Source organism: Camponotus floridanus, unplaced genomic scaffold, assembly GCF_003227725.1.
Source record: "Camponotus floridanus strain SB8 unplaced genomic scaffold, Cflo_v7.5 scaffold130, whole genome shotgun sequence".
NCBI lineage: Eukaryota > Metazoa > Arthropoda > Insecta > Hymenoptera > Formicidae > Camponotus > Camponotus floridanus.
This window is the reverse complement of record NW_020229249.1, coordinates 398,923-425,887: the sequence shown is the minus strand read 5'-3', so window position 1 is coordinate 425,887 and position 26,965 is coordinate 398,923. Positions and strand designations below refer to the sequence as shown.

At 29.6% G+C, this 26,965-nt stretch overlaps 2 protein-coding genes across 3 annotated transcripts; both read left to right on the top strand.

Annotated features, from left to right (window-relative positions):
- The first annotated feature begins 1,676 nt into the window (after positions 1-1,676).
- LOC105254823 (biotin--protein ligase) lies at positions 1,677-8,784 on the top strand. Of its 2 annotated transcripts, none has more exons than XM_025406053.1 (16): positions 1,677-1,896; positions 2,207-2,334; positions 2,430-2,600; positions 2,727-2,889; positions 2,963-3,037; positions 3,117-3,245; positions 3,364-3,598; positions 3,714-4,037; positions 4,188-4,542; positions 4,668-4,856; positions 5,091-5,220; positions 5,276-5,436; positions 5,590-5,704; positions 5,791-6,004; positions 6,197-6,367; positions 8,763-8,784. In XM_025406053.1, exons 1-16 carry the CDS (start codon positions 1,758-1,760, stop codon positions 8,767-8,769), a joined length of 2,706 nt encoding a protein of 901 aa, XP_025261838.1. In that variant the 5' UTR covers positions 1,677-1,757; the 3' UTR covers positions 8,770-8,784. The 2 variants fall into 2 exon arrangements, with proteins under 2 accessions (XP_025261838.1, XP_025261837.1); XM_025406052.1 differs by lacking the exon at positions 8,763-8,784 and adding an exon at positions 6,670-7,102.
- Positions 8,785-24,011: 15,227 nt separating this feature from the next.
- LOC105254746 (putative nuclease HARBI1) lies at positions 24,012-25,431 on the top strand. The gene is made up of 5 exons (XM_025406068.1): positions 24,012-24,188; positions 24,304-24,314; positions 24,419-24,704; positions 24,838-25,046; positions 25,137-25,431. Exons 1-5 carry the CDS (start codon positions 24,012-24,014, stop codon positions 25,429-25,431), a joined length of 978 nt encoding a protein of 325 aa, XP_025261853.1.
- The last annotated feature ends 1,534 nt before the right edge of the window (positions 25,432-26,965 follow it).

Here is a 26,965-nt window from a genome sequence, read left to right as displayed (position 1 = left end):
TATGCATATACTTGGGGACCAATCAATTTCCTTATGCTTATGGTTATTTGCTTATGCAAAAGTGTGTGCTGCGGCCTTTAAGGCTTTTGCACGTACAAAAATTTTAGTCGTAACCGTAAGGTCGTAAGAAAATTGACAAATCATAGTCAAGTATTCTTTCTGCGCTAAAAGAATAATCAACTGTGATTGATCAGTTTTCTTAAGGCCTTTGCATGTACAACAATTTTAGTCGTAAGATCGTAAGAAAACTGACCAATCATAGTCGAGTATTCTTTCTGCGATAAAAGAATAATAACTGTGGATGTTTACGACAATTAATCGGATCTCTGATCGGACTGAGCAGTGATACTCAGCGATAGACTTCCTAAATTTCCCTAGACTAATCCGGATCAATGATGTGTCTCTGAAGTAATCGAATTAGATTAACAGTCATCGAAAGAAATTGCGGTCGAGCTGATCGAAAAAATTGTGAAAAACATCATAAGAAATTATAGAAGATACTTTATTATTCTTTTAATTAATATATCTTTATTTATCAAATATATATTAATAAACAAATGTATTTTACTAGAATAAGATGTTTTCTATAAAATAAGAATAAGTTGTTAATCTAATTCGATTACTTCAGAGACACATCATTGATCCGGATTAGTCTAGGGAAATTTAGAAAGCTATCTATCGCTGAGTACCACTGTTTAGTCTGATCAAAGATCCGATTAATTGTCGTAAACACCCTGTGATTGGTCAGTTTTCTTACAACCTTACGGTTACGACTAAAATTTTTGTATGTGCGAAGGCCTTTACCTATTGTAAATCGGGACTTAAGCTTAAATTATCTATTGTAGACCCGCCCTAATGCTAAGCAACAAGCAATAAGAACAAAAATATCTATTCTCTGCTCCTATTGGCGAATATTTTCTATTCCAATTGTATTTATTGGTGAATAGTTTCTATTTTGGTGAATATTCCCTATTCCAATTGCCTGTTGCCTAGCATTGTGGAAGGGTCTTAACAAAGTGAATTATTCGATTCATTCGGCACCGATTCATTTTGCGTCCGTTGGTTAACCTTAATGAAGAGAAAAAACATTTTTACGATATATATATATATATATATATATATATATATGTAAGTACGTAGATATTCAAATCCACAATTAATTCGTTTTTATAATTATAGATTTCAGTGTTTGTCAAACGTAATTGTCTTGTATTTGTCTACAAAAATGTGCATAATACAATTAGAACACGTGAGAGAGGGAATGAGAGAGATTGTGTTATTACAGTGCTTTCTTTTAATCGCATATTAAATATTTTTTTGCACTCGAAAGAGAAAAATACTTTGAAATTATATATATATATATATATATATATATATATATATATTTTTTTTTTTTTTTTTTTTTTTTGTGAATGTATAATAAATGATAGATATTAGTTTAAAATTAAAAGACAGATTTGCATTTTTTTAAATAATTCTTTTTATAAATTTAAGCATAATCCCGTAATATTTAATTTACATATTTACATTTAAATTAAAAATTGTGCACACTCCTTTTTAGTTTGACCTTTTATTTCATATACATTTTATTACAGAGCACAATTTAAGGTAACTGATTCTTTTCTGTTTCTATATTTGTTTAAAGTGACCTCAAATGTTTATTTTTCAGGAAGGAGAGTATATGTGTTGAAAATATATCTATATCAAAGTAAAACTGTTAAGTTTTAAAAGGAGAATTACAGAAAATCCTTATAAGAATGATATTAACAATTATTTTTATAATATATACAGTCATAAAAACACGACGAGAACCAGCATGTAAAGCATATATACGTAAAATTTCCAAAAAATTTATGAATCATTGTTCTGTTCTGTTTACTCCTATGATATATAGAGGTAATTTTTCACATATTTGCATGTACAGCAAATTTTATTGTGTATTCTATTAATAAGGTTATATTTATTTATCTATTTATATTGCTCATCTATATTTGCTGATCTGTGAATATTTTAAATAATATGTTGTAACTAATAGAGAAAGTTATATATTATGCTGGAAAAATGATTTCCTCATAATCATATCTTTGCATTGATTCTTAAATAAAATTATTAAAAATTAATTAATAAAAAATATATATTAAAAATTAATTAATAAAAAATATATATTAAATAACTTGAAAATAACTTACTTTATAATGGTTTCAAGATCCAAGAATTCATAATTGGATAGGAGATAATTTGATTTCGCCCATGAGTAATAACAAACATGATGCTGAACTTCATATGGCAGTAACGTTTGATTCTATAATAGGGATGTATGGTATATTTCCACGAGTATGTATAATATCTAGAGAATCTTGTTTTATCACATCTATATTTACAAACAGAGAAAAATGAGATAAGAATAATAACTATTTTATTTTCTTTAGCAAGAAATATTTATATCAAATTGGCTGAGGTATAAAGATAAGAGTTCACTCTTTCCTTTGATGAAAGGTCAGAACTGTCGGATTTCAAGCAAAGCTGATGAGCGTCTATATGTTGTTATCGATACTGCTATTGATTCTTATTACGAGAATAGTCCAAAATACTGTATAAAAGTATAATGTTTTATGTTTTATTTTTTGTTTTATTTTCTTTTTTATTGTACATCTTATATGTAATCATATAAAAAAACAATTATGTCTAAATAATCATATTTATTATATATACTTATTATCTTACAGATTGAAGATTATGGTCAAATTAAGGCATGGATAGCAAAGATAGATTCAGATGATCTACATTTACTTTTAGATACAGATATTGATCATTTTGCAGCTTTAGGTACTATGTTTATACAGGGACAACATCAAATTAACAATGGTTTATTTATAAAACGTATACAATGTAAGCATCATTCTTGCATCTCAGAATATATGATATATTTCAACAATTTTACATCCTTGTTTTATCTTTTCAGCTGTTGTAGTAACAGGAGAACCATGCATTTATGAGGGATATAAAGAATCAACATACCCTCCATCACAGCATAGAAGTAATAATTTGGTCATATAATTTTTACATTTTTCTTTGTAATATATCAGTTATATCATTTAATCATATTTTTTATTCAGACGCTCTTAATGTATTTAGTAACGCAGCTTTAAAAGCTGTGAGTTGGAATAAACCTGTAGAGGTTACTGATTATTCTGGTGTGTTTGTATATCCACAAAAAGGCTCAGCTATTTTGAAAGGAGAAAAAAGTAAAACGATATACAATATAGTATAAATATACAGTATAAAATTTTTCTCTGTATATATAAGCATCATTTTTAATTTTTATTCTTACAAAATATTAAAACAATCATTTTATTTATCCAGGATTAAATATAGATTTCGAAGCTCTGGAAATTCAAAAGAAACTCGATCAAATGCTATCGTTCGCAATAACACCAGTTAATACAACTCATAAACTAAAGGAAGAAGAAACTTCTAAAATTTACGAAAAAGGAGAAGACATTATAAGTAAACCTCCAAATGTACTTATTTATGCAGATACTGCAGATACAGCCGAAAATATAAAATCTCTATTAACTAAGATACTAGATCCAGAGAGGTATGTTAAAATTTCACGATGTAGTTGTAACCAGCCATAATAAACTTTGAGTTTTTTCTGAGTTAAACACTTTTGTCTCAAGGATTTTTGGCCACAAATATTTTATTCTTTTTAGATATACCATATATTACTTAACACCATTAGATGCTCCAAAAAACAATTGGGTAAATCAGGTTGCTTTGGTTGTCGTTTGTGGTAATATTTTAAACAATGCTGCTGATCGAATTCTAGAATACATTATACACGGTGGTAAAGTTTTAGCATTATGCTCCAACATGCTATATATTTTGCTGCCATCATTCAAGACTGCAGAAATGCGTGAGAATGAACTTGTTTGTTTATCATATGGAAAATGGAAGCGTGTGCATATGATGCATGATATTACTTGCTACCAAGCATCTCCAAGGCGAAATCAATTTCAAGATTTCGAAGATAGAAGGTAGAATAACATTTTTTCTGTTTGTTTTAATAAAATAATATAATTATAACAAAAAATATGAAAAAAAGATAGAAAGATATATATATATATATATATATATATATATATATATATATATATATATATATATAAGGTGCATTACTTTTATAGGAGATTTTTATCAAAAGTTCCACAGTCAGCTGATTATGAAGATAAACAAGGAAAATCACATGTGTTTGATGTGAAAATATTGGGTGAAGAGGAAACATGGCAAAATCCAAGTATATTACTCGCAACTTTAGCTAACAGTGACGGTAAAATAGTGTTCTCTCAGGTCCATTTAGAGAAAGATCCAAAGGAATACGAAAACGAAGAGGATTTATTTAAAACGCTCAAAAAGAGTAATGCTGCGCGTTTAGAAATAATCACTGATCTATTGAGTACTCATCTAGGAATGGAGATAAATCATGCTATTGAAACACCTATAGCGTATACTCCAGCTTATCTTCTAAGCAAAACTGAAAATGTAAATGAACTTGATAATGAACAGTTATCAGAATTATGAACAGTTTTCATAATAATCATTACATTATCAACAATCAAAGATTACAATTTATCATAAACTTATGAAGGATATTGTTAAATTTGTAGTTCAAGATAGAACTGCTAAAGAACTTATCAAATCTGACAGAGGATTACATATTACAACAGTCAAGTTTGAAGATGCAATTTTTCACAAATATAGAAGAAATATCAAAAATTGCATCAGAAGATTTCTTGCCCATTATAATGAATGATAAAGCTCGTCCGTTTAATTTCTCGTCTACACAGTACTATCAAGTAAATTTTTAATGCTTGAAACAATTAATACTAACAATTAATCCTTTAATATGTTAAAAATAATTAAATACACATTTACGAAATTTCATGTAATACATTTTTTTATATGATTTATATTTATTGTTTATTATTTGTAACATGTAATTAATAATGTAATAAATGAATTTAAAAAAGAGGTATTTACGCTTTTTCACTTAAAATTAAATTTTATAAAAAACTTTATTTCTTTCTCAGACTCTTCAGACAAAGAAATTAGGTCAATTAATAATATACTCCGATATCTTAACAACTACTATGAATGTAATAGAAGGCATTGTGACACATGGATTGGCGGTTATTACACGACAACAAACACAAGGACGAGGTATTTTATTTCAAATATATATGTTGACAAAAAAATTATAACGAGTTATTTTTAGGACGATGTTTCAATAAATGGATTAGTCCAGTTGGTAGTGTTTTGTTTACTGTGCAAATTCATGTTCCTATAAATTCGATCCTTGGTAGACAAATATCGATTCTACAACATATTGTCGCTGTAGCAATGATATCAGCTATAAGATCTACTCCAGGATACAAAGTATTCCTTTTTTAAATTTTGTACTATATACGATTTTAGTTTCTACAAACATTCTAGATTTTTATATGTATATTATTTTAAAATATTTGATATTAGCATGATTTATTAATATATGATAACTTGTATGTGATGTGATCAATTTATATATTTCAGAATATTAATCTTAGAATAAAATGGCCTAACGATATATATATCGGTACATCGATTAAGATTGGTGGCTTGATAGTGCGTACACATATGAATGCTTCAAATTATATTTGCAATATTGGTATGTAATAACAATCATAATACAAATGTAAATTTTATGGATAATTTAGTTTTTTAAAATAAAATAAACAAAAATATGTATTTCAGGTGCTGGTATAAATCTCTCTAATAGCAAGCCTACAATATGTATTAATGATGTAATTTCCCAATATAATGAAAAATATAAGGTCAATTTGGAAAAGTTCTCTTATGAAAAATACATGGCGCTTGTATTTAATCAATTGGAATATCTGTTAGATTGTGTAGAAAGAAATAATATAAAACATTTTTATTCTCTATATTACCAATACTGGTTGCATAAGTAATTTTAAATTTAAATTATTGGAATATTATTATTATTCTCTCTCTCTCTCTCTCTCTCTCTCTCTCTCTCTCTCTCTCTCTCTCTCTCTCTCTCTATATATATATATATATATATATATATATATATATATATATATATATATATATAAAATATTCGTATAATATTTATATATTTTTTATATCTTTGTAGAAATGCAACTGTTACTGTGATACAGCCAAATGGAGAGCCCATGGAAGCTACAATATTAAGTATTGATGATTTTGGACATTTGAAAGTCTATTCATCCTTATATGATACAGATATAACTGTACATCCAGATAGCAATAGTTTCGATCTTCTTAAGGGACTAATAATACCATTGTAAGGAATATATTCGTTAATTATTAATTACGATTATGTACGTATATATATATATATATATATATAAAAAGTCTTATACCGATCTTAATCGAACGAAAGAAAGGGGCGTTCCTTTCATTCGTCCGACTTTAATATTTAATATTTCTGTTATTATTGCGAAAATTGTAAAATGGTATAAGACTTTTCTGTTCAGTTTACTGGTCTCTACCTCCTCACAAGCGCTTGTATGTAATGTTCTGGGTATATATATATATATATATATATATATATATATATATATATATATATATATACACACACAGGGTCTTCCAAAAAGTCCTGGAACGCTAAAATATCTCGAAAACGAACTATAATGAAAAATATGTAAGAAACAAAATTATAGAATAAAACTAAATAAAATGTATCTAATGATGATAAGAATTTGACCTTGGATGAAGTGCTCAAGGTCATATAAAGGTCAAGTTGATTTTTTTAAATGAAACTTCCCATTTTTTATTGCATATGCTTATAGCTTATCTCGAGGGGGATTGTCCGATTAGACACAGTCAATCATATCGACCGATGCCTAGGGTAACCAGCATGATCAAGTACGATTAGCCAATTAAAGCTAGTTATGTCCAATTGTACTGTGTCTAATCGGAGGTATCTCTATCTCGAGAACTTTCCAAAACACTATAATTAAGTTAGTTTTCATTGTTAATTGAAAATTACATATTTTTTCTTCGAAACAATTATGTGTTTTCTTTACACCAATTGATTCCTCCCCCTTATTTTGTACATAAAAGTACTGAAGTAAGATAATCGAAAAATTAATATTTTACAAGATATTTTACGGTTCATGTAAAATTAAAGAATTATTTCAAGCCTTCTAACTCAAAAAGTACTTGAGGGAAAGATATTTTATTATAGTGTTTTGAAAAGCTCTTGAAATAAGCTATAAGAAGAATATGCAATAAAAAATAGGGAGTTCCATTTACAAAAATTAAGTAGGGAAAAATATTTTATTATAGTGTTTTGAAAAGCTCTTGAAATAAGCTATAAGAAGAATATGCAATAAAAAATAGGGAGTTCCATTTACAAAAATTAAGTAGATTTTGAAATCTCCTTAATGCCTTTATCTATAAAAATATAATTTGTACTATACTGTCTCCCTCTGTGTCAAACATCTTTCGGTATAAAAATTTTTTCATAATTCTTCAACTTTAGCTAATATTCACATCGGTCACTTTATATGAATCACCCTGTATATATATATATATATATATATATATATATATATATATATATATATACAGGGTGATTCATATAAAGTAACCGATGTGAATATTAGCTAAAGTTGAAGAATTATGAAAAAATTTATATATATATATATATATACAGGGTCTACCAAAAGTGTGGAAACCCCTAAATATCTCGGAAAATATACGTTTTACAGAAAAGTGTTTCCAACAAAAGTTGTAGGGTTTAAGAAGATCTATATACTGATTCTATCAGTTTGACCTTGGATGGCGTCGTCAAGGTCAGGTCAAGGTCACATTGACTTTTTTAAATGACACCCCCTACATTTGATTGCATATTCTTATAGCTTAATTCAAGAGCTTTCCAAAACACTATAATAATGTTCATTTTTATTAAGTACTTTGCGAGTTATGAGGGTTGAAATAATTTCTTAATTTTACATAAACCATAAAATATCTAGTAAACCATTCATTTTTCGATTATCTTACCTTCATACTTTTATGTACAAATTAATGAGAGGAATCAATTGGTGTAAAGAAAACACATAGTTGTTTCTAAGAAAAAATATGTAATTTGCAATTAACAATTCCATATTTTTTCTTAAAAACAACTGTATGTTTTCTTTACACCAATTGATTCCTTTCATTATTTTGTACATAAAAGTATGAAGGTAAGATAATCGAAAAATGAATGGTTTACTAGATATTTTATGGTTTATGTAAAATTAAGAAATTATTTCAACCCTCATAACTCGCAAAGTACTTAATAAAAATGAACATTATTATAGTGTTTTGGAAAGCTCTTGAATTAAGCTATAAGAATATGCAATCAAATGTAGGGGGTGTCATTTAAAAAAGTCAATGTGACCTTGACCTGACCTTGACGACGCCATCCAAGGTCAAACTGATAGAATCAGTATATAGATCTTCTTAAACCCTACAACTTTTGTTGGAAACACTTTTCTGTAAAACGTATATTTTCCGAGATATTTAGGGGTTTCCACACTTTTGGTAGACCCTGTATATATATATATATATATATATATATATATATATATCCCTCGTTTGCACTAGTTCAGTTCAGTGCAGCATGTGCAACCCGTATTTAGGCCCGGTTCCACAACTCGAGTTAATCGGAGTTTAATACGTTAAACTAGGTCCTGATTGGTCCCAGTGATGGTAGGCCGGGCGATTTTTTCGCGCATGCGCCGCGAACGCAGCGTTAACGAAATATCTAGTAGAAGTAAAAAGTGTGTCACTCGTCGCCCTTAAATAAATTTCTGAAGGAAAATTTTTAGAAAATTTTTACGAGCGACCAACAACACACTTTCAATTCACTAATCACTTTTCTCGCTGTACTTTAAAACATTATAACATTCACTCGGGACTTCGTACTTCTTTCTAGCATCACCGAGCTCAGCTTGCCCGCCAAAACTTTGGCGCCCATAATCCGCTATCTGATACACCGTTGCTTTCCTGTGATTACTACTGCGCATGCGTGAAAAAATCGCCCGGTCTACCATCACTGATTGGTCCATTCACTATTTAAACTCAGATTAACTGGATCGTGGAACTGGGTCTTATAGTCGTCTCTTAAATTTTGTCTCAGGAACGTATTAGGTGAGATTTAGGCTCGGATTAGATTTTTGTGTCTTGATATGAATGGTTTAATAGTTACATTTTGATTAAAGATCACTTGAGAATTTATTCAATTGAAAAATGGGATGATTACTCACATGAAATTCGTCTTGAGATTTAAAATATTAAAGCGATATACGCTTGTTGAGTAACTTTTATTAAATATCATAAGTGAATATATGAAAGTGACAGAATGTCATCGACACAAAAAAAGAAAAATTTTACATATATATGTCATATATCATATATATCACATTGATCATAATTTTCATAAATATTATATTGGTCATAATTTTCAATTCAATTCATTTTAATTTACCTGTACATTGTCAAAATTTTTGTGATAAAAATATTTTCACTATTAAATATAATATTTTTTTACTATAAAATAAAATTATTATTTATATTATTTATATTAATTATATATTAATTTATTATATTATTTATTATATTATATTATTTATATTATATTATATTATACTATCTATATTATTACTTATTATTTATATTATTTATTACTTTTTTATTATTGAGCACGTATATATTATTAAATTGCAATATAAACGTATACGGACCTTAGTGCAGCAATAAAGAACAAACCTATGATGGTGACGCGTATTTCTAGCCGCGCGCATTGGCCGATCTTTGTCAATTAATCTCGAATTTTACACGGCGCATTTCAAAATGGTATATGATTTTTTAGTTTGATTTAACAAGATCTACTTTTTTTGGACGGATGATAGGACGGACACTCTGTTTATACATACATACATACATATATATGTATATATATATATATATATATATATATATATATATATATACAGGGTGACCCATTTTAACTTAGGCAGCCAAATAACTCGAAAAATAAGCACACTACGAAAAAATGGTTAGAATGAAAATTTCGTCATTTCGAGGGGGACGTACAATGACGTTAAAATCAGCCCCCCCACCCCTCCCCCTGGGCGGTGAGGGGGAGCAAGTTTGAAATCTTAAACGGGAACCCCTATTTTTTATTGTATATTCCTGTAGCTTATCTCGAGAGCTTTCCAAAACACTATAATTAAGTACCTTTTTATTAAGTACTTTTTGAGTTATAAGGCTTGAAATAATTTCTTAATTTTACATAAACCATAAAATATCTAGTAAACCATTCATTTTTCGATTATCTTACCTTCATACTTTTATGTACAAAATAATGAGAGGAATCAATTGGTGTAAAGAAAACATACAGTTGTTTTTAAGAAAAAATATGTAATTTGCAATTAACAATTCCATATTTTTTCTTAAAAACAACTGTATGTTTTCTTTACACCAATTGATTCCTCTCATTATTTTGTACATAAAAGTATGAAGGTAAGATAATCGAAAAATGAATGGTTTACTAGATATTTTATGGTTTATGTAAAATTAAGAAATTATTTCAAGCCTTATAACTCAAAAAGTACTTAATAAAAAGGTACTTAATTATAGTGTTTTGGAAAGCTCTCGAGATAAGCTACAGGAATATACAATAAAAAATAGGGGTTCCCGTTTAAGATTTCAAACTTGCTCCCCCTCACCGCCCAGGGGGAGGGGTGGGGGGGCTGATTTTAACGTCATTGTACGTCCCCCTCGAAATGACGAAATTTTCATTCTAACCATTTTTTCGTAGTGTGCTTATTTTTCGAGTTATTTGGCTGCCTAAGTTAAAATGGGTCACCCTGTATATATATATATATATATATATAATATATATATATATATATATATACGGGGAATCTGAAAACTTTTCGCAGTCCAAAAGTGTGAAGATAGATTTGTTCAAATTAAGAAGGAAGGTCCTATATTATTTTGCGATATTCGCAATAATTAACGAAAAATTAAGTAAAGAAAATCGATCAATCTGCGTGAATAGAAGCGCACGGTGATGAGCACAGACTTCTATGATACACTAGACTGCTAGGCTCGTTATATATTCCCCACCTAACGTGTACCCCGAAAATATGTACACATAGGCACCCAAAGGCGGCAGACTGAGTTACCGATTGGAATGTGATTAATATTTTATAGTCCTACGACTATGGATTACTGAGTGAGATATGTGATATATATACTATATATCGTCGTTGTTCTGTTTATGTATGTATAAATTAAACGGGCAAAATAAATTAAAGTGCATACATAGATATATATATATATATATATATATATATATATATATATATATCCTTAATAATGACAATAATGGTGCGGTCCCATGATACGGAACGTATGCGCAATGCGGAATTGGCGGAACGAAGTTCGTTCAATCACAGACATTCCGTCAATTACGTTCCGTTGAAATATATTTTCTTATGTCCCATGGAGCGGAAAACGCGGAAGCGCAATTGGTGTTGGCCAATCACAAGATTCTTTCCCATAGATTTTTTTGTTGTCTATATCGGAACAACATACATTATTGGCTCGCGCAAATTACGCTTCCGTATTTTCCGCTGCATGGGACATAGGAAATACAAATTTATGCGGATCGGATTCACACATATATGTCAAAAAATTCATGAATTTCATATATAACTTTCAAAACTGACAACAACTTAATATTGAATATGGATTCTGAAAAATTGTTTATTATTATTTATGGATTGTTAAGTAAATTAAAACAAAGTTGGTGTATATTTAAAAAGAATGAATTACGCCGTAAGATTATAAAATTATATTCATTGTATATAATTGTAAAAAGAAATGAAAATATTAAAAAACGACGAAAATATTGGATGCGACCTATATTCAGCTTAGAAAGAAGATTCCAACAAGGAGCAAGTGACAATCTTGTAAAGGAAATGCTGATGAAGACACAGAAAAATATATGGATTATTTTAGAATGGCACCTCAATTATTTGACGCATTATTAGCATTAGTTGGACCATTCCTTGTTACACTCTTATTTAAAATATTTTTTAATAATATTCTTACGGATATCTGCTGTTTCGACATTTTTCATCATACACACAATTTCGAAGTTCTGCACAAAATGTGTATAAAATAGAAACTTGCGGATAGAAATCGGCGGAACAGACGTAAAACAAGTTAAACCAATCACGAGCGTTCCGCCAATTCCGCATTGCGCATACGTTCCGTATCATGGGACCGCACCATAAGATGCGTGGTGCAAGGATGCATAAATATATATAAGAAAGGATGTGGTATACATTTTTTAATATATTGTATTAATATTATATTAATTCGAACTTGAAAATATTGTATTAATTATTATAACATTTTTATGTATTAATTATTATAACATTTTTAAAAACATGTGCTGATTGTTGTGCACAACGTTTTTTATGAAAAATAAAACTAAAAAAATGTTATAACCTAACCTAACCTCAAGTGCATTTTTATATAAAATAACCTAATATTAATAATATTTTTTTATATTATTATCATTTTTTAAATATAAACATTAGAAAAATGTTAACAAATTATAATACAATAATACATTTCACTTGACGATCGATATATGTACATAGCAGACGACACATTCCAATCGGTTATTCAGTTATGTATAAAGGTGCAATTTCATTGACGCTAAAAAGTAGCGTCAACTATTGGTTGAACAAAGAAGTAAGTAGTTGCTTCATTGTTTAACCAATGGTTGACGCTACTTTTTAGCGTCGATGAAATTGCACCTTAAAGGCGTCTTTAGATGGAAGCGTTTAGCGTCAAGCGTCGAGCGTCAAAAACACGTGCGCAGCACCCTTGCGCATAATTCTGAACAGGCAGATTCCAGCATCTTGACGCTAAAACCGCTAAAACAATGTCTAGTAACAAAATTTTAATAAATACGGTAGAGGTAAGTAGATTGTATATTCTTAATAGAAAATGTATTAATATATATAATATATAATAAATATAATAGATATAATAGATATAATAGATATCATTATACAATATATATTATAGAATTGCGCGATTAGTAGCGTATTACAACATAACCAAACAGAAGGAATAATTGGCATAAATATATGTTTTCTAAATACAACATGAATATTATTTATTACAATGTATTCTTTGTATAGGATATAACGTGTGGAGTGTGCACGTAACTTTTTTTTGTTTCTTATATTCATGATTAATAATGCTGCTGCATTCTAATAACCATTGATGATAACGATAATTAACTGACATTTTATTGATAATATTTGATAATAATGATAATATTGATAATATTGATAATAATGATAATATTTGATAATATTCCGCAATTTAGATGATTTACTGACTGCTCCAGCGTTTCAACAAATCACTAGGCACACTGCGCATGTCATACTTTTTGACGCTTTAACGCTCGACGCTAAAACGCTCCTATGTAAAGGCACCTTAAGATATACATTATGTACTGGTACGTCTAGGGAATCAAGGTTAGCAGTCTAGTATATATATAGAAGTCTGTGGTGACGAGAGTCGTCTCACTGTAATCTTATACTAGGCGCGTGGCGAAGCGGAAGTGGGGAAGTAGTGATGAGTGAAGCCCGGAGTGCCCGGTGTCTGGGCCCCGAACTCACTTCCGGACTGCTAAAAGTTTTCAGACACCCTGTATATATACAAGGTGTAACTGAAAAAACACCCACGGAGCAAACAGCGTTATTCCTGATTAAAAATCGAGTCAAAAAGTCCTGAACCATTATTTTCTATAATACTTAATAAAACGGTAATTATTGAATAAAATTGCACCAATAAGCACCGACCTTATCCTTCTTGTTGAAATTTTCTTTAAGGAAACATTTTTACGGAAGAAATCATTTTTAAGATAAAATAAAGTTTTTCGCATTATTACGACGCATAAGAATATTGCCGGCTCACTAACGTGCTTCCATCTAAAGGTCGGTGCTTATTGACACAACTTTACTCAGTAATTACGGCTTTATTAAACAGATATAGAAAAAAATGGTTCAGGACTTTTCGACTCGATTTTTAATAAAAAATAACGTGTGGGATTCAATTGATCACGTCGCCAATTGGCCAATTCAAAATAGGACTCTCTGATTGGTTAATCGTTGCTGGTTACCCTAGGCACAGGTCGATATAATTGGCTGTGGTCAAAAGAGACGCTCCCAAAAAAACGCTATTTGCTCCGTGGCGCTTTTTCAGTTACATCCTGTACACATACACGCACACACACGTGTGTGTGTGTGTGTGTGTGTGTGTGTGTGTGTGTATGCACACTCAGTCCAAAAAATAGGTACACTTAAAATTTAGGAAAAAATTATCAAATTTCAAATGACGATAACTTCATAAATAATAAAGATAGAAAGGTCTGTAGAAAATGAAAATGAAGCTTGGAATCTCTACTTTAAGAATCGATTTATTTCAATATTGTGAGATAAATTTATTTAAAATGATGGATAACAAAACAAGAGCATGCGAAATTGAAAAAAATCGAGCATATGCCCAAGTTCGCCACGGCACATGACGAGAGTTAGATGTCGCAGCTCAATGAGATAAAACGCATATGATCACAGATTAATAGACAGATAGCCAATGACCCGGATAAAAACCAAACCGGCATTTCTCCATAGACTTCTATATTATGGGTGCTTTCCAGCTATGGTAACACAGTGATACATTGTGTGACACAGTGTTACACAATGTCGACTTGTAGCTGGAACGCTTTTTAGCTTTTTTATTTTGCCACTAGAGTGCAGGGCAGTCACTTTTAATAGTTGTCACTAGGTCTAAATTTTCAGAACGTTCCCACACAACATTATGTCGTCTTAAAGACGTCTAGATGTCTTTAAGTCGTCTTTTGATGTCTTTTGGACGCAATATCACGCAATATCATTCTTAAAAAAATTAATGATACCAAATATGAAATGTTATGTTGGCACTCACTGGGGTGCTACAAAACGACGACACAGGCGAACACAGCATTTTTGCTGTGTACGATTGTGTCGACTTGTGTCGTAGTTGGAAAGCACCTGTGTCGACACTGTAGCGACACAATGTCGCCTGTGTTGCTTGCTGGAAAGCACCCTATAACTAAACCGCTAAGGGCCTATCCAGACAAACTTGCATAGGTGCATATGCATAACATAAGACCATATGGACCAATGAGTATCGAGTATTAAATCGCTATATTGACTTACATAACATAATACTCGATGCTCATTGGTCCATATGGTTTTATGTTATGCATATGCACCTATGCAAGTTTGTCTGGATAGGCTCTAAAGGCCGCAGCACACACAGAAATTTATTGGTCCCCAAGTATATGCATAAGAAAATGAACCAATCAATTTTCTTATGCTTATGGTTATGCGTTTATGCAAAAGTGTGTGCTGCGGTTTTAAGGGCCTATCCAGACAAACTTGCATAGGTGCATATGCATAACATAAGACCATATAGACCAATGAGCATCGAGTATTAAATCGCTATATTGACTTACATAACATAATATTCGATGCTCATTGGTCCATATGGTCTTATGTTATGCATATGCACCTATGCAAGTTTGTCTAGATAGGCTCTAACTCCGGCAAAATACATAACACCGAAAAGTATGTACAAAACTTATGCGCATGCGTCATCATTGGTGGTATGACAGTCACGCTGATTGGTTGAATTTAAAGCAATATATATATATATATATATATATATATATATATATATATTACGTGCTACACGCAATGTTTTATGCGCATAATGATATTTTCCAATAAAAATATTTGATTGACGTACTTAAACTTAAAAAAATTGTTTTTAAAAATAAAATATTAGAGACTGTGTCTTTTGTAATGTACAATAAAACATGATTCAGTATATATAGTATATTAAATTTATTACAAATAAATGCAGATCATAGACTTATATAATAGACCGGCCCCTACCGTAAGAGGCAGGGTTGAAAGATCTAAAGGACAGAGAGATGATTCCGGGTATCTCTGTCCTTCTTTTTTGTCTCGTGGTGGGGACACTGTAGGAGTTGAGGGGAAAGCAGTGTGCAATGCATACTGTGCATGCTCGCTTCGTTTTCACTCATCCCATCAATATAAGTCTATGATGCAGATACTCATATCTATTAATACATAGTATAATATATATAAGTATATATATATATATATATATATATATATATATATATATACATATAGCAGAAAGGAGATATAAATTTAAAAATAAAAACTGAAATATATAAAATTATTATTTATTTAGCAATATTTAGTAAATAATATGTAGTAATATTTATAAAATAATGATACACTTTAAAAAGAATTTTATATAATATTAAATAATATTATAATTTATAATATTATAATTTATATAATATTAAATAATATTATAATTTATGATATTATAATTTATATAATATTAAATATTAATTATTGTAATATATTTTTAATTTTGTATACATTCTTTAATAGGAGTATTTTTTAATATAAATAAATTTTATTAAATAATTTTATTAAATAAGATGTTTATTATAATATAGTATTTTTATTACAATATTATGCGATTAAATATCTTAACAGCACATGATATCATTCGAATATTCTATACTCGTATTATAAATATACGTTACAGATGTAATATACTAAGAATGATCCTCTAACATTTCTTGTTGTATATTATTTTTCATATATTCTCAGAATATACTTTGAATACTTCGTATTAGTATATTCTTTTTCGTATTAGTATATTTTCAAGATATTCTATAATATTGCTTGTGTTTCCTCATTTTGCCGCTACGCGCGCTACCAAACTCGTACTTAATTTTTGGTGAAATGGAAATAAAGGACTGGTACTAACATGAGTTCCAAAGTTTCTTCTTTTTTCTTTTTAGTCAGTTTAATTTATAATAAACTGATTTAATTTAAAATTTGTTTAGTAGTTTAGTTGTTCTGGATTCCTGGTTGAGATTCAGAATATTAAAAAGTTTATTTGAAATTAAAATGAGAAATAGGGTGTGCGTTTACGGCATTTATCAAAAGTATTTATATTACATGAATGAATTATACTATAAGATATTCTCAGTATTTACTATTAACCAAAATAGGCGGACATTAGAGCAGTCTCTTAGTATATACTTAATATATCATAGTATGATCTCGAATGTTTTGAGAATATATGCATTGTACTTTTGCGATATTCTTCGAACATTTCTTCGAACTTCTCAGTATCTACATGTGCTGTTAGGGTATGACATACACTTCTACAATTTTTTATTTTACAGCAAGTATCCGCATTATTTATATCACCACGAATTTTACTTTTACGATAATTACTTTTTAAATCAATTAACCATGTCAGAGACGAGCAGTCTTAGGCCGGGTCTATAATAGATAATTTAAGCCCTAAGCTTTAAGAAATTGACCAATCACAATCGACAGTTGAGCGCTACCCATAATGTGAATATGTACATTTATAAACAATGGAAAAATATTTGATCGGACCGTGAGCGGAGCGTGAGCAGACCGATAGTGTGGATCGGAACTTATTGTTCATCTTTGTATCAATCTGAAATTTTTATTTGAATGGAATTTTATAGAATTTTATCATAGATGTGATAACTTAAAAATGCATGATGCATAATAATTAACATTTTCTTAACAAATTTTAATTATTGCGCATCATTAATTGCGTCCAGACTCCAATGATCCTTTTTTTTTTCTTTTTATGAGCAATCATTTAAATTGTACAGTTTAGAGGATGACAAAAAAATTTTTATTATATATCTAACTAAAAATTATATTATGTTTGGTATCAGTTTAATCACAAGAATTTCATTAATTTATTAAATTGTTTTCAAAAAGATAGAACAAAAATAAAATCATTAATTTTTAGTTTATAAAACGTTTTACATTCGTGAACTGCGAATAGATGAAAGGAATCGATTGTAAAAGACTTCGATATTCTTTAGTGATAATAAAGATATTAAAATCACATAAATGAAAAAAAAAAGCTGGAAGGAGCAGACACATAAGAATAAAAAAGAGACTTTAAACGAATGCGGATGTTTGAAAAAATAAAATTAAACGAATAATCATGTGGATGATTCTGTTGAGATTTGTTTGTAAAAATCGAGAATGAGAAAGTTTAGTAACTTATTTATTAAACCAAAAACAACCTTTTTATGATATAATAGGTGTTGTGACGGAAAGTTTAAACCTACCTGAAAGAGTTGATTTAGTGTACCAATCAAACTCAATAAATTCCTCATTAATTATGGTGGAAACGTCCAGAAAATTGATACGGCTGTTTTTATCAATTTCAATAATAAATTGAAGTCTCTGGAAGAAATTAAAAATATTTAAAATGATTAGATGAAAGGAAAGAGAAGCAACAAGGATAAAAAGGAATAGGTAACTTTGAAATGGCTGTTCAAGGTCTCAAAGAAAATCTGCTAAGATGGGAGAAAAGAGAGAGCTCATCGATGTGCCAAATGTCTGTATATTTTGTCAATGAATTAAAAAAATCGAGCATTCAACGCATGCCAGCAATAAACAATATGAGGAATGAATCAATATTCTTATTAATAAAATGCCATCGTTTATCAATACCTTTGATGGCAAAATTCGACACACTCGCGAAGTTGTCTCTTTTTTATTCTTGTATGCTTGCTCCTTTCAGTTCTCCTCATTCATACCTATCCTCTTTTTTTCACAGTCCCCTATGTGAATTTTACAGAAAAAAATTCAGTACGCTGGCTAAAATTTCAGAAGAGCTGATTGTTCAGTATCATTGAATAAACTGAGGAAATTTATTAAAAATTACGAGAAAAGATCCTCTTCCTCGAGTTAATCATTCAAAAGTTGTTTACAGAATTAATTATTAAATATGCACCTTCTTTTATTAAATTTTATTAATTATTAATTATTAAATATGCATCTTTTCCTATTTTATAAATGATATAATTTGCCTATCGGTTGCTATTTGCCTATTGGTTTGCTTTGCACGCCTTTGGAAGATGTTCATAGAGTAATCACAATCCCTCAAGATCCCTCTAGTAAATGATAATATCCCCACTATGCTGAAAAATAGTAGCAGATGAATCTTGAACTGGCCGTGATTGGACTCCAAGAATAAACTAATTTTTTAAAAATAAAAGTACTAATTTTTTTCTAGCAATTAATCCTCACTGTGTAATAAAAACATTTGAAGGGAAGTAAAAGACTTTATGCAAAGCTTTGCTCAGGTGATATATACATGATTTATGCAATGATTATAGTTGCACCTTAACCTGGAATATCGTAAAAGCTTCTAGCGTATATCTTAAATCAATATACCGTGGTGACGGTCATCAACGACGTCGGAAAAAGCTCTTATTAATATTTCAATAAGAATCAGAATATACGGTTTTGTGATATAGTTAAACGAAAGGTTATGTATGTCGCTCGTGAGCCTACTTTACTCAATATGATATTTCTTTATATGTTATCTAACAATGTTGAAAATATTAAGATTGATATTAATTTAAAATTTACACTAATTATCTGTTAGAAATTATTTTATTTAATTACTCGAAATAAAAACCTGTTTGAGAGGTAGCTTATTGTACGAAAGAGTTTTAAAAACATTCTTCAAAGATATATTTTAACTGTGCTTCAATTTTATTTTTTATATTGAAGAAATTTCATAATATTATTTTAAGATTTGTCTTGAAAAAAGCAGTTTTCTTTACATAAAAAGATACAAATGTATATTTATATATATATACATAATATTTATATATTAGTATATATATAATATTTATATAAATTAATTATATAGATTATAATTTATATTTAGATATACACGGTGGGCCATTTTAATCGATGCACTCGAATATCTCGAAAACAGCACTCTTCAGAAAGAAATGTTTCAAACAAAAATTGTAGGGTGTGAAGGGGGACATAAGATGGTAGCATTGGTTTGACCTTGGAAAGTCATTTGAAGGTCACATAAAAGTCACCTTCAATTTCTTAAATTGAATCCACTATTTTTCATTACATATTCTTGTAGCTTATCTCGAGAGCTTTCCAAAACACTACAGACAAATGTTTTTTCATTAAGTACTTTTTGAGTTATAAGGCTTCAAAGTTTGCAGTACTTCGATATATAAAATGCAAAATATCTCGTAAAATATTTAGTTTTCGGTAGTCTTACCCTAATACTTTTATGCACAGGATAATGAGACAAAACTATTGGTGCAAAGAAAACGCATGATTGTTTATAACAAAAAGTGCATTGCAAATTACACATTTTTTATCATAAACAATCATACGTTTTCTTTGCACCAATAGTTTTGTCTCATTATCCTGTGCATAAAAGTATTAGAGTAAGACTACCGAAAACTAAATATTTTACGAGATATTTTGCATTTTATATCGAAGTACTGCAAACTTTGAAGCCTTATAACTCAAAAAGTATTTAATGAAAAAACATTTGTCTGTAGTGTTTTGGAAAGCTCTCGAGATAAGCTACAAGAATATGTAATGAAAAATAGTGGGTTCAATTTAAGAAATTGAAGGTGACTTTTATGTGACCTTCAAATGACTTTTCAAGGTCAAACCAATGCTACCATCTTATGTCCCCCTTCACACCCTACAATTTTTGTTTGAAACATTTCTTTCTGAAGAGTGCTGTTTTCGAGATATTCGAGTGCATCGATTAAAATGGCCCACCGTGTATATGTATATATATTTATCTTATTTTATAAATATATATATATATATATATATATATATATATAATATATATATATATATATATATATATATATATATATGGCAGAAAAAAACATTATCCGTGGAAGAAATAATTCGAATACAAGAAATATATCGACAAACGTATATTTCAATCCAATCGGATCTTTTTCAATGTCTTAAACAGTTCGCACAAAAGTAATTAAAACGAGAATGTTACAAGGGTGCGCGCATTATATTATACAGGGTATCCCATCTAGAAGTGGCCACCCCCTTTTATCTTTTAAACTAAAAGAGATAGAATATAACAAATATACATATATGAAATTAAATGGCTTTAACTGAACTTTAATGTGAGTATAGTGATTGATTACAAAATTTATGTGTATTAAGGAACGGAGAGATATGTATAATTTTTTTATAATAATGTAGATATTTTGATATAATAAAAGTTGTAGCGCTGTTTGAAACGGTATATGACGGTATATAACGGTGTATGATTTAATGTAAATATTTTACATATTATACGAGATTTTCCGGCTTGAAATATCGCGAGCGACGTCCATCATTTCATTTTCGGTCCTCCGATAGTCAACTTCTGACTGAGTATTATGATTAAATGACAACATGACATATGTCAACTTCTAATGCACGAGTCAGAAGTTGGCTATATCGCAAGGCCGAAAATGAAATGGTGGACGTCGCCCGCGATATTTCAAGCCGGAAAATCTCGTATAATATGTAAAATATTTACATTAAATCATACATCATTATATTCGTTTCAAACAGCGCTACAACTTTTATTATATCAAAATATCTACATTATTATAAAAAAATTATACATATCTCTCCGTTCTTTAATACAGATAAATTTTGTAATCAACCACTGTACTCACAATAAAGTTTAGTTAAAGCCATTTAATTTCATCATTTATCTATTTGTTATGGTCTATCTCTTTTAGTTTAAAAGATAAAAAGGGGTGACCACTTCTAGATGGGACACCCTGTATATTATAAAATAACCGAAAGATCAAATAAACATGTTAAAACGGAAAGATTTAATAAAATGCAAAGACACTACAAGAGAGTAAAAGCGGTCGAAAAACAAAAAACGCCTGTACAAAAATAATAAAACAAAAAATATAGATGCAAGGAAATGACACGTTCGAGCAAAAAGCGCAACGCTCATCTCAAATTTATCAAAATTGTCCATATGACGCAAGAAATCAGGGAAATAAATGCTTTGCCTTAATCCAACGATGAGAAGTCCAAATTATAAAAAGCTGTCCATATTGATGACAGTCGTTGTAATAAAAATATAATAGTCTCAATAAGATAAAAACATGGAAAACCTCTCCAAATCCAAACTTCCCAGATGTGCCGGAAAAAAATGATTTAATTGATAACGAGATGGAAGCTTGTTAAAGAATGCGCAAAAAGGAGAAAGCAAAAACATCATGCCAAGCACATAGCACAAGGAAAAGATGTTCACAATTTTTTCAAAAAGTAAATAACAAGAACGCTTATACATTAGCACAAAATATAGTCGTTAATAATTAGAGATAAATCGAGAGATGAAATGAACGAAAGTACAAAATTAAACATACATAAAAATGTGAAAATAAGAGAAAAAGCAATGTGTAAAGAGGAAAGGAGTAGGATCACAAGAGAAGGTAGGAAGAAGAAGGTAGGGATGAAGCAGGAGATTGTGAAAAAATAAGATATTTGTTGATGATAGAAAGATAAAAGTCATCAAGTAAAACAGTGTCATTCTTATTAAGACTATTTTTTTGTTGGCAAATGTGCAACGTCTCGGATGCAAGTCTTTTTTATAAGATTCTTCATCTAAAATTGTTATGTCTTCTCAATTAATCATACTGGCCGAGTAAACTGTGTTGACACAACTGGTAAGGAATCTGACGGTTGATTAATATTCGATTGATGTTCTTTTAATCTGATGGCTAGTCTCTCAGTCTGTTCCACATATGACGCATCACAATCGTCACAATTTTATAAATAATCAATTTTATAAATAACATTAAAATGATTCAATTTAAGTAAAGGATCTTCGTGCAATTTAATCAAACTATTCAATTTATTGTTAGCTGAAAACGCTAATTTATTGCCATCTTGAATCTTCGTATAGAGTTTTCATTCATAAGTGCATTCTTCTAAAATGTATTCATTAGTTTTTATAGTTGATTTGTCTAAGTCTTGCATCATATTTAGGTTATAATGCTTTTATTCTAAAAAATGTGTTTGGAAATAAAAGTAACACAACACTCTGTGGACCAAAGCTGCCAGATCTCCGCCGCAAGCAACATGCAACACCTCGTGGAGGGGATAACGGGAATGTGAGGGTAACGTACGTGTGAGCTCAGAGAAGCGCCGAAAATTAATAAGAGAGTGAAACCACTAAAATGTTGATAAAAGAGAAAGTGGACATTAAGAATATGGTTATGGGAATAACGAAACTAAGAGCCGTATTCATAGTGCGAACTTATTTTTAAGACCGCCTTAAGTTCGATCTTAAGACGCTTTCTAGATTCATAATTTAAAAAAAGGCGGGATTTGAGCAAACTCTTAAGATGTATCTTGTTCAAGATGATCTTATTTGGAAACGTCTTAATATGATTCATAAAACCCATTAAGCATAGAATTAAGATTATCTTATTAATCATGAATTCATAGTCATTAAAGAACTTCTTATTTCACGCACACACTGACAAATAAGACGATCTTCGCTAAGACATGTGCGAGGACGTCTTATTGAAAGTTATCTGCGTACGCTTGTAACGTTTATAGATAAATAAAATTAATAATTCTATAATAGTGATTAGATCACTTGAAACTAGAAGAAAAGGAAAAAGTTTAATTCCGTAAATGAAAAATAGAGATAGTCTGGCCTGCATTTTCTTGTTCTTTCTGTTTTACATCGTTTTTTTTACATTCTAACCTAAAATATTTATCCACACAATAGTGTGAAATAACGACGACAAGCTAGACATATTCCAAACAAACAAATGCACACAATTTTTCGTAACATTTCATAATTTACTTTACAAAATTGCTTATACATATTATTATACATATTATTTTTAAACAATGGATTTAGAAGATCCAAGAAATTTGGAACTACATGATTTAAACTTGAATGACGACGAAGAAGTAGAAAATATAATGATGCGTGCTCCTAAGCGATATTTCCGTGATTACCAAAATCCTTTTGAATTTTACAATGACAAAGAATTTAAAAGAAGATTTCGGTTCTTCAAAAATTCAGTAATGTTTGGCATTTTACCATTAATAGAAGAAGGACTTGCCAGAATAAATAATCGAGGCTTGCCAATATCTCCTATTATACAATTATTAATATGTTTAAGATTTTATTCGACAGCTAGTTTTCAGGTATATAAATTACACACAAACATTTGTGTGTGTGTGTGTGTGTGTAATATAATACACATTAAATTATTAAATAAAATTTAATATTTTTAACAGCTTATTATAAGTGATATAATAACAATATCGCAACCAACAATTTCACGAATTGTATTAAGAGTGTCTATTTTATTGGCCAGCTATATTAATCGATATATAAAAATGCCATCATCAGAAGAATCATTTGCTGAGAATAAACGATTATTTAAAGAACTTGGACGTGGTAATGGAGGTATAGGCTTTCCTAGTATTGATGGTGCAATAGATTGCACACATATTCGTTTAACGCATACAAGGCTCCAAAATATTGATGAAATTTATAGAAACAGAAAAGGTTATTTTTCTTTGAATGTTCAGGTATGTATATATATATATATATATATATATATATACATATTTATTGTTTGAATAATTAAAGAAAATATTGCAAAAAAGCAATATATGTATATAAAACAAAAACTCATTCTTAACTCATTTTTTTCCCTTGTAGGCTATTGTCGGGCCACGCACTGAAATTTTAGATATTGTTCCAGAATGGCCAGGTAGTCAGCACGATAGTCGAATCTTTCAAAATTCTCGCATATTTATGCGATATAAGCAAGATCAATTAGATGGGATGCTTGTTGGAGATGCAGGATATCCTGCATTGCCTTTTTTACTTACACCAATTAATAATCCTACGACAGATGAAGAAATAAGGTTACATATGTATTTTATAACTATAATTTAAAAATGTCTATATAATAGTATTATGTTTTTTAATGATATATATATATATTTTTTTTTTAGTTATAATATCATTCATAGAACAAGAATAATTGTAGAAAGAACATTTGGTATATGGAAACGTAGATTTCCCTGTTTATCAAAAGGGCTTACTACAAAATTGTCAACGTCTACATCAATTGTTGTGGCATGCGCTGTTCTTCATAATCTATCATTGATTTTTAATGATAAGTTAGACGAAGATGATAATGAAGAATTGGAAGATATAAATAACGAAATCCCTCAAATTCCGCCTCACTGGCAGCCTGGAGAGGGCTTTCTCGTAAGAACTGCTCTTATCGAACGACTTTTCAGATAAAATTTTTATTATATACAGGGTGACCCATTTTAACTTAGGCAGCCAAATAACTCGAAAAATAAGCACACTACGAAAAAATGGTTAGAATCAAAATTTCGTCATTTCGAGGGGGACGTACAATGACGTTAAAATCAGCCCCCTCACCCCTCCCCCTGGGCGGTGAGGGGGGGCAAGTTTAAAATCTTAAATGGAACCCCCTATTTTTCATTGCATATTCTTGTAGCTTATCTCGAGAGCTTTCCAAAACACTATAATTAAGTACCTTTTTATTAAGTATTTTTTGAGTTATAAGGCTTAAAATAATTTCTTAATTTTACATAAACCATAAACTATCTAGTAAACCATTCATTTTTCGATTATCTTACCTTCATACTTTTATGTACAAAATAATGAGAGGAATCAACTGGTGTAAAGAAAACATACAGTTGTTTTTAAGAAAAAATATGGAATTGTTAATTGCAAATTACATATTTTTTCTTAGAAACAACTATGTGTTTTCTTTACACCAATTGATTCCTCTCATTATTTTGTACATAAAAGTATGAAGGTAAGATAATCGAAAAATGAATGGTTTACTAGATATTTTATGGTTTATGTAAAATTAAGAAATTATTTCAAGCCTTATAACTCAAAAAGTACTTAATAAAAAGGTACTTAATTATAGTGTTTTGGAAAGCTCTCGAGATAAGCTACAAGAATATGCAATGAAAAATAGGGGGTTCCATTTAAGATTTCAAACTTGCCCCCCCTCACCGCCCAGGGGGAGGGGTGGGGGGGCTGATTTTAACGTCATTGTACGTCCCCCTCGAAATGACGAAATTTTGATTGTAACCATTTTTTCGTAGTGTGCTTATTTTTCGAGTTATTTGGCTGCCTAAGTTAAAATGGATCACCCTATATATACTGAAAATATGTTTCTCGTTTGATATATACACATAATTTGCATAGGTATATATTAATCATATATATTATACGTTTTTTTGACATATTTTTGTGTTACAAATTATTTTTTTTGCACTTTAAAAATGAACATTGTAATATGTAATGTAACTTAAACATAACTTAAAGCAAAGTATTTTTAATATTTTTTATTATAAACATCTATGTATTATGCTAAACATTACTGAATTTTTTGGAAACCGGAAACGTTTAAATCCTATCTCATTGTAAAACTTAAAAAAGAATTTTGATAATCACAAAGATATCGCTTAGACGTGCGCCTTGTCATGTCTTCTACTTCTTTTTATATGTTTATTTATAAATCAAAATAATATCTCATTGTAAATACAACATAAGCATATCTTTTAATTAAACATCTTTTAATTAAACAGATCTCTTTAGTTACTTTTAATTTGTATGTCTTGTGACGTGGCCGTCCCGTCGCGTCTATCCGCCCCGGCAATTTTGACGGGGCGCGAGCCGAGTGGCCGCGCCAAAGGTCAAGAGAGAGAGAGAGCTACCGTACTCCCCGGAGAGACGAGCGAATTGGTATAGTTGCGTATAATATTAATTGTTTTTTTTTGTATTTTTTATT